Raw genomic sequence first — 9385 nt, 5'->3', positions numbered from 1 at the left:
CAACGTCCACCAAAATTATTGTTGAAGTTGATCTTGCCTTATCTAGATTTCCTTCCTTCTTCTTTTTTGCCCGGTTTTGGATGAGTAATCCAATCTGTTTTTGAAATTAGTTGTTTAGCTTCACGATGAAGCCTTGCCTTGTAGCTTTATATGTGCCCTGTGTATTTGATGGAAGAAATAAGATCATGAGTGAGAGTTCTTTCTCTCGTGGACGTAGGCCAGTGGCCGAACCACGTTAAATCTCAGTTTTCTTTTCTTCTTAATTTTCCAACGGACATTGTTTATTAAGTTCCTTCCAAAAGTATGCACACAAATGGCCATCACTTCCGCTGCACTTGCTGCAGAGGACGTTTCTTTCTATAGCAGTTTTGCATGCTCAAGGCAACATGAAGTAAAATAGGTTAATCATGGATGCGCAACAGAATCCGGAGGCTATGGACATGCGATTGCAGGATCATGGTAGAAAAGAGATGGGGGAGATGAAAGACGAAATGAAGAGATGCAACATGAAAAGAGTCAGGGCGAGGGCATAAAATTCAGGAAGGAACAAAGAGATGAAGATCCGACCACAACGCTCAGATTAATCAAAGGACCCTGAAATCCAAGGAGGTTAGCACCCCGAAGAGAATATCGGCAAGCAAATCTTGGAATAATTATGTCCTGATTGAAGCTGTCAACAATGTTCAGCCGACAGTGGAAAACCTCGGCAGCCGACTGCCAAGAGGACGAATGCCCTGAACCTGATGGCATGAGTCCGATGGTAGAAGGAGATGATGCACAAATGCCTGAAGGCGATGCTGCAATGGTGAAGGACTTTGTTCCTGATAAACGGCAAGGAGAACAACATCACATGCTTGCGGAATTTGTGTGAGCAAAGAAGGATGATCTCTTTGTTTACACATGAAGATACTTGCTTGGAACACTAGCCGCATTGCAGGCAGAGCTGGTCAACAAGATCTGTTCTGTTGAGCATATATAGCTATCTTGGTGGAGACAAGTTAGATGGTAGTGCGTTGTGGAGACTCGGTCTCAAATTTTTGGGTTTTTGTTCAATCTCAGATATCCATCTCAAATTTTTGGGTTTTTGTTCAATCTCAGATATCCATCTCAAATTTTTGGGTTTTTGTTCAATCTCAGATATCCAAATGGATGGAATTTGTGCTAAAATCTAGATTCCATAGAAAGAAGATATGTTTGAATTGGTCGTGCATACTGTTTAGCAAAATATTGGATTCTGCTGCAGTTCAAGAAGAGCAGCAGCCGAATTTTTTTTGGTGGCTAGGGTCTATTTGGACCCAGATTTCAGACTTAGGAGAATTCAGTTTGGTGAGTTTAGCAGTGACTCTGTGTTCGAGAAGTTAGACCCACAATTTGCATGGGCAACTTTAACTAGGCAGGTAAGACATGCTTGGGAAGAACTCCGGCTATTGGTAACCTGCCACCGACTTTTACTGAGAAAATGTGCAAATACGCATCTCAGGATCAATGTGAAACTTCCGCATGCCCGTAAATATACATGGAGACGATCTAAAAAGAAATCCCTAGTTCGAGTCTTCTGTAGGCACTCACTTGTATCCTACTCTTACCATGAAACATGTCGTACACAAAGAGGCATGCCCATGCGCATAAATGGTAGCAGAGCAATCTCCAGGTTCCTTTTAATCAGGTCTGTCATGTTTTTTGCTTGATATAGACCAAGTTGTCAAGTTTTAATCTCCAACAATATGCACTTGAATAAGCCATTCTTTTTTCTCCTCTTTCATGTCATTGCTGGGAAAAGTTGACGAACAAGATCTCACTGGAGCCCATGACCAAATATTCAATTTTTGTTGTCAATTAAGATGGCAGAAACTTCCGAATAGAACTGCCAGGATAATGGCAGAAAGGAATCAGAGCAAAAAAAAAGCAGAAAGAAAATCGATATCGAATTACACTTTAAAAAGTTGGCATAGTAGTGTAAGTAAGGTCATGGCCATCAGAGGCAAGGTTGAATTCTCACGGCCAGCAGAACAATTTTTGGAATGGTTACATGATTCAATTGTTCAGGAAATCAGGGGGGATAAACTTTTACTGTCAAAAGTAAACACAGAATACATCATAATAATGGCTTAAAGAAAGAACACTTACATTCTCCATAACGACCACCGCTGTCTGACTAGGTTGCTACAAAACAAAGCTGTTCCAACATGTTGGGATGAGATTTAATGAACAACAGCCTTCTTTGCTCGCAATGATTCAAGAGCCTTTTTCCGAAGCTCAATCTCCAACCTTTTTTGCTCTGATTCAGCTTCCTCTGCATCACTTTGATGGGAATTTTCATGCGCATCATCACTGTCCAACTGATCAGCACCTCTGTCATTTTCCCGAATGTCAACGGAAATAGCAACACCAGATTTGGATTTCATCTTTGCTGCATGTCGCTCTTCCCTCCTCCTATGCCGCTCTTCCCGTCTGCGCCTTCTCTCCTCCTTCCGCAACCTTTTTTCTTCCTTCCTTCTTCTTTTTGCTTGCTTCCTCTCATCACTTTGTGAATTGTCATCATCATCACGAGGTGATCTTTCATCTCCTTCCCTCTTCTTTTTTTTGCTGCCCAAATTACGATACCTAGAATCTGCACTTTCCTCAGCGTCTGACTCATATCTGCCAATCCTATCAGCGTGTTCCACTATCTTTGTGGATCGTTTGGTGTGCTCTTTTTCGTACTCCATGCCAAAATCATCATCTGCAGGTGATCGGCTCATCTTTCTGTCGTTCTTGTCTTTTGTGTCAAATTTATTTGGAGTGGCATGTGCATCATCAAGCCTTTCTTCTGGAGACGAATTATCTCTAGCATATCGTCTTGAAGATGACTGCCTCACCAGTGCATGATTATGAGAAACAGTGTTCCCTAGCCGACCAGGGCCATACTCAATTTCTTCAAGCATGCGTGCAGGTTGCTGCACCGGCTTCTGTGAGGGACTTTTCTGGTAAGGAACACCATCCCTGCAATCGGAATACAATGTCAGGAAAAGAAGAAAGCAACAAACCCATACATTGGACCAGGACTAAAGATAAAGCATCTCCAAAGGATGGATCGCCCTCTTGGAATCTGAATACTGGCTGCTGGATGTCTGAACTCCATGACGTCTAACATTGCAGATTATGAAAACCAGCTAGCAGCCGAGGTTTTCCTGAGTTGACCTACTAGAATTAATCCACCTCTGCAACCTTAGCTGGACCTTTGCCCTTTTCCTTTTTCTTTCTAATAAACTCTATCAACTAGGATTTTGCCAATGATATGCACTTTGTCAGGGTAAACTAATGTGGCAACTGGTATGTAAAGGAACATTTTCCACAACTAGAAGATAAGACGTCTTACTCATCTGTACTTGTCTCTGGACTGTCTTGGCGAACCCTTTGTTCCTTATGAAGCATTCTAGAGCTGTCACCTTGAACCATATCACTGAGAAGAGTAGAAGAATCAAACAAGTCACAACAGAACAAGAGAAGCAAATTCACGACGGTGATATAGAGTTGAAAATTTGAAATTATAAAAGATCATATACATACCTCCTCTGGTTCATATTTTTGTTCCTGTCATACACAGGTGAGTCCAACTGACTGCGAACTGGCTCTTCTGAAGGTGACAATGTGGAGATTTTATGAGAGGAATCAGGTGGCAACTTTACGTCACGTTGTGGTGACCTCAAATTAATAGATAGTGGCCGCACTGAAGGACCATGACGCTCGTATCCTCCACCAGAGCGTTTACTCTCACTTCTCTCAATAGCATGTGCATCTGGGGACCTTCTTCCATATGCCCTGGACATGTTGAGGGAAAATGAAAAGATCAACAGGACAATAAGATGAAAGAGGATTTCTAGTACCGCTAGTGGAATACAAAAGTTAGATTCTGATACCTATGACTCTTTTCTTCGTTTCTATATCTTCTTGGATCTGAACCATTTGCATGAGCAACACGCTCTCTACTCAAGCTCCTACGACTTCTATATGGAGGACTGTGACTTCTGTATGGACTCCGACTCCTGAGAACATATGGTTGCAAGAATGCATTTGTTACATACTGCAGAAATGAGAAAGCAAGCAAATGTTATTTGAAAATATGATCATCTTACCGATTTCTTCGAACAGGAGAAACCTCCACATGGCGTCTTCTTGGTGACCGAACAGGAGATCGGCGGTATTTTGGGGATTGAAGCAAAGGCAATCTCCTTCTAGAAGGAGAAGGAGATCTGCGATGAGGTGGAGAACGTGCTGGAGAAAATCTCCTTCGCACAGGTGAAGGAGACCTATATCTTGGTGATCGAGACCTTCTCTTCAGAAGGGATGGCGATTTGCGGCGTAGAGGAGAAGAGGATCTACGCTCAATAGGAGTTTGAGACCTACGTCTTACTGGCAATGGTGAGGGTGATCGCCGCCTTGGATAATGTGGTCTGCGTCTAGGCGGTGACCTAGCATAACGTGATGAATGCTTACCGTGTGGAGAATGTACTGGAGAAAAAGAGCGCCTATCAACAGAACGGGAGCGCCTTCGACGTCTAGGAGATCTTGACACACTTTCCAATCTAGATCTTTCACTAGAAGAGCCAGACCTAGAAGCAATAACACATGCATCCATGATAAAAAAGGGAAAATGAAACATGGCACAAGAATTTTGTGACATGTGTGTCTGTATGTGTGCGTTTGAGAGAGAGGGTATGGAGATCATACCTTGAGGGGCTCCTGTTATTTAAGAAGGACTTGCTCCTCGGCCGAGGGGAATGTGAAGATTTTCTAGAACAACAGACCACAACCAGAAAACAAATTAGCCCACAGCCCCAAAGCTATTTGTCATAACTAACTACGCAAGCAAAATTACAGTTAAAATAAAAATAAGAACAACAGCATGCCTGTGATGTGTGGGCGACTGGTCCAAACCATGTGGGGAACTTGCAATCCTGCATGAAAAGAACATCTTATTTTTAATACTGGATAAACAGAATCACAGATGCTATATGAGATGCACTCTTTTAAATCTTCTTCAACATAATGTCCATTTGTCATGTCATCAACTTAGAACAACAAATACAAGCACAATATTTACCTTAAACAGCAGTGGCAAAAAGCAAATGCTTAAAATATCAATCATGGAAAACCCTACATGCTGAAAGAAAACTTATTAGAACTACTTTTCAGAAGGTCGAAAACAGGAGAGAAAGTAACTAACAAGTAATAACTAAAACATCTGCAGATAGGTGAATAACGTAAGGAAGAATGGAGCTGAAGAAACAGTAAAGAGATGCGTTCACCAAAAGATAAATAAATAAATGTCTAAAGTAATATTCAGTACCTCCTTGATCATATAGTAGTAGTGGTAGGAGTAATAGAAAAGGGAAAGCAGGAAAATGTGATAAAATAATGACATTGATTAGAGCATACGAGAGGATAAAGAATCTGCTGAATCTGAAGAAAGACATGTTCATGAATCATTTAAGCTGTGTCAAAATAAGGCATAGGAAACGTTGTAACATATCTAACCTTTCTCTTCCTTGCAATTTATGTGCCCCTACTTTGCTGTCTTCTAGGCTAGAGTTGGTCAACAAATGCATTGAGGTAGCATCAGAAGCACGGAAAGCAGCTCTCGAGTCATCAGTCTCACCATCCTACAGCAGTTCGAGGTAAACAAGGATATGAACCCAAAACATTGCAGAAGCTAGCTGAACGGAGCACAAAAAATAAGTGATGTTAATTCTAGATGAACTGTTGAAGACAGATAAAAGTAGCAAAACAAGGAAAATAGAGGCTACTGATCATGTATTACAATGTCTAAAAAGATATCACAATCTATCAATATTTGTTACCAGTTCCTTCTTATGGCCTTGCTCCATTTCCCTATTATCCTTCTCCTTCCTTTTCTGAATTTCCAGGTTAATACGATCAGCCTCAGCCTAAAGTCCACCAAAAATTCAAAAAGTGAGAAAAATTTTATTTTAAAGAAAGCCAAGCAGTATAAACCGAAACTGGTCGTGCTTTATGGAACTGATCGCTCAAAATAACGTGTTTGAAATTAAACCTTTTTCTTCTTCGTCTCTTCTTCCTTGGCATCTAAAAATTGCTGAGGTACTCCACTAATGTTCTTCTGTGCACTAAGCAATAAACTCCATAGCTCCTTCATGAACTTCCCCGTATTTTTCTCCATGAACCCAGTCAATTGTATTTGGACTTGCTTCCCATCCACATTCTTCAACGAAACAAATGAACAAATTAGAGGCCCCAAACGTACAAACAGTGCCCGAAAGTACTGTAGCAGTTGAACTTCTCGATCCCCCCACCCCAACTTCACAAGTAAGCAACGGAATTTATTCATTCACGGATAATCAAACAACGAAAACTTCAAAATTTGTAACGAAACCTGACTAATTATGAACACCTGAAAGGACCTCTCTAACGATGCGCAAAGTAATTCATAAATGAAAAAAAAAAACTGAAACATTAGGGAAGAATTACAAATGAACCAAGAAAAGCATGTTCTTATAAACAAACCCCAATGCCGCATGACGACTTACTTTTCCTTCTAGCAGTCCAAATATGAAATTGATAAGAACTTCATCTTCGAAACCGAGAAGCTCAGTCACTCGATTCGCAATCCATGGCCTAATAACATCCACCTTCACTTTCGTCATATCAACCTACACAGGAAGACAATGCAACCGAATGAGTACCGTAATTACAAAACGACCACCCATATTAGGCCGAACCACGAACCTGATGCTCCAACTCTGCTGCGAATTTCTGGGACTTGAGTAGCTTCGCTTGCTTGTTCGAGAAACGAGTGTCTTGATCAGCCGACGTGCCCTTAAAACAAAAAGGAAAAAATGGAAGACTCCAAATTACTCCAAAAGACACCCATACACACAAAAATGGAATTCTAACTCCAAAGGGGAGGGCCACTCCATAGAATCAGACCTCTCTACTTCAAAAGCGAAAGCCGCCAAGAAACAGAAAATTTAGAGAAGAGGAAGAAGCAAATCAGAGGAGAAAACCAGGATTAGGACAATAATGCTTACTCGAAAGAAACCGCCCGACATCTTCGCGGCTCCGATTGCACGCTCCGGCTGCCGGAACCCCTAACCAGAGCTGAGAAAGAGAGAGAGAGAGAGAGAGAGTTTTCCTCGGTCTCAAGAAAACACCTCTAGGGTTCGCCTTCGAAAGATATTTTCGTCGGAGGGGAAGAGCTCCACCTCTTCGGGGAGGCAAGTGTTGAGAAGGAAGCGGGTCGGATACGGTTTAGATCATAGAGCGCTCGGATCCGGATATCGATTTATTTGCCACGGGCTACCATAAAATCTCCAAAACCGGTGAAAACCACTCCTTACAACTGAACAAGCATAAGCAAAAACTTAAATATAAGCGAACGACTGTACAGTAAAAACAATATCATATAATGTCTTTCGACAATCATATGTTGAGTATCATTATATATATATATATATAATATATATATATATATATATATGAGGTACATGTAAAAAGCGATAATCATGAAAATTAAATCATGCTGATACCAAGCAAGAATTAAAGTCTAGCTACGGGCCAAGATCATTAGATTATTTTTTACATGCAATTCAAGGCATTTTTTTTTTTTAAATTGTATTTGTTGTTTATGCACACAATGGCAGCAAATGAACACCAACTTTGAATTTATTAGTAAATTCTCTTTCCATCCTTTAATAACTTCTGATTTAACGTTGTTAAGAGTGGGAAGCTCGACTCTTTTATGGAGGTAGCATGTTTAATGCCCAGTGAAGAGATGCCAACTGCTATGACTATCATAAAATTGTTACTTCTTTCTTGTGTAATATAAATCATATAATATTCATTGATCTCAAGAGGTCATGTACACATGAAATATTCGATGCAATTTCATGTGTTGGTGAAGATTTGTTATTTTTTTTATCGACCCATATCCATGTGTATTGCATTTAGAGGTACAACTCATATAAGATTCTGCAAGTATTAAAACCTAAAATGAAAAAAGAGTGAAATAGAAAACCTAAAATGATTATCTCTAATAAACAGAGAAGAAATAGTTAAAAGGCAAAACAAAAACAACAACAAGATAGAGAAGACATGAACCAAATAAAATAGCTTTTGTCTAGGACTCCCTGATTCTTCATCATTCTAATGTTTAAACTCATTAGCAGCTAATGCTCTTTTCTGCTTGGGCAACACTGCATATGTTGCTTGGAGAAGAAGACTAGCTGATGATATTCCCTGGATTGTGTGCAGTATGGCAAAAATCACTTATAAGAAAAAGTATATAATGGTAAAAGATACTACCAATCAATACATACAATAAGCAAATATAGGCCACAAGCAAAACATCATTTACAAAAACAAAACCAACCTACAAACTCTAAAACAATATCATAACATAAAATCATTGACAAATCGAAAAAACTTAACAAGCAACCTACCTTTTTATCATTTAGACGTCAAAAATTGATGAAGAACACCTGAAATTGCTCAAAAACTTCGGTAAATATCAGTGGGAAGAAGAGAGAGGAGAAATGAAAAGATGGAAGAAGAAGGGCACGGGTGGAGTTATAGAGTTGGCGGAGAATTTGCCCGGGATGCGTCGATAAAAGGTCGCACTTAAAAACGTTGGTAAAAGTTTTGTTGTAACTTTTACCGACATTTGATGCATGTTGGTAAAAGTGACTTGGAGACGCAAGCATAACCACATGTCTGTAAAAGTATCTTATTTTTTATTAATGTCTGCGAAATGGACGTCAGTAAAAGTCTTTTTACCAACGTTTTGTTCTGAACGTCGATTATAGTAACATGTTAACCAACGTTTTAGAGCTAGATGTTGGTAAAAGCTCAACTTCAACGACATCCTAGTGACATGCGTCGGGAAAAGCTACTTTTCACCGACATCTTCGTTTAGACTTGGGTAAGAGTGAATGTTTATTGACGTTTTTGAGTTGGACATCGGTAAAAATTCAACTTCAACGACATCTTAGTGGCACACGTCGCTGAAAACTACTTTCACCGATGTCCTGTTCTGAACGTTGGCAAAAATTAATCTTCACCAACATTTACTGGCGGACGTCTGACGTCCCATTTTCCCACGTGTCGGTGGTGATTGGCTCAAAGGTAAGGGTCTCCTTGTTAGCTTTTAAAACTTGAGGATTGATTTGTTAAAGATGCAATGATTTAAGAGTTTCCATATGTAATTGGATACTTAAAGATTTGAAATTTTAATGCCTAAGATCTTCGTATCTTCGAAAAAGTACAATTGCTCAATCATCAACCACAAAAACGATGTTTTTATTTATTTAAAACAACATTTAAATCAGTTGCATCTGTGCTACAATTTTTTTTTTTTGAAAATTTTATAGAA

General features: G+C 39.8%; 1 protein-coding gene across 1 annotated transcript; it reads right to left on the bottom strand.

The window, feature by feature from the left end:
* Positions 1 to 1908: 1908 nt before the first annotated feature.
* Positions 1909 to 7211, bottom strand: LOC116254844 (uncharacterized). The gene is made up of 13 exons (XM_031630450.2): positions 7047 to 7211; positions 6745 to 6834; positions 6546 to 6668; positions 6053 to 6220; positions 5841 to 5927; positions 5518 to 5642; positions 4890 to 4937; positions 4711 to 4773; positions 4116 to 4592; positions 3900 to 4025; positions 3550 to 3801; positions 3359 to 3442; positions 1909 to 2982 (listed from the first exon to the last, which is right to left on the bottom strand). Exons 1-13 carry the CDS (start codon positions 7065 to 7067, stop codon positions 2202 to 2204), a joined length of 2445 nt encoding a protein of 814 aa, XP_031486310.1. The 5' UTR covers positions 7068 to 7211; the 3' UTR covers positions 1909 to 2201.
* Positions 7212 to 9385: the final 2174 nt, after the last annotated feature.

The sequence above is a fragment of the Nymphaea colorata genome, chromosome 5 (genome assembly GCF_008831285.2).
Source record: "Nymphaea colorata isolate Beijing-Zhang1983 chromosome 5, ASM883128v2, whole genome shotgun sequence".
Lineage (NCBI taxonomy): Eukaryota > Viridiplantae > Streptophyta > Magnoliopsida > Nymphaeales > Nymphaeaceae > Nymphaea > Nymphaea colorata.
This window is presented reverse-complemented; position numbering and strand designations above follow the sequence as displayed.

What these genes read in the sequence shown, in the direction of transcription:
- LOC116254844 (XM_031630450.2), bottom strand. Translation starts at nt 7,067, where the DNA reads ATGTCGGGCGGTTTCTTTCGA. An exon ending in CAGTCGCCCACACATCACAG is followed by an intron (nt 4,774 to 4,889) that starts GCATGCTGTTGT and finishes CTGTTGTTCTAG; the next exon opens with AAAATCTTCACATTCCCCTC. An exon ending in AAAAATATGAACCAGAGGAG is followed by an intron (nt 3,443 to 3,549) that starts GTATGTATATGA and finishes TACTCTTCTCAG; the next exon opens with TGATATGGTTCAAGGTGACA.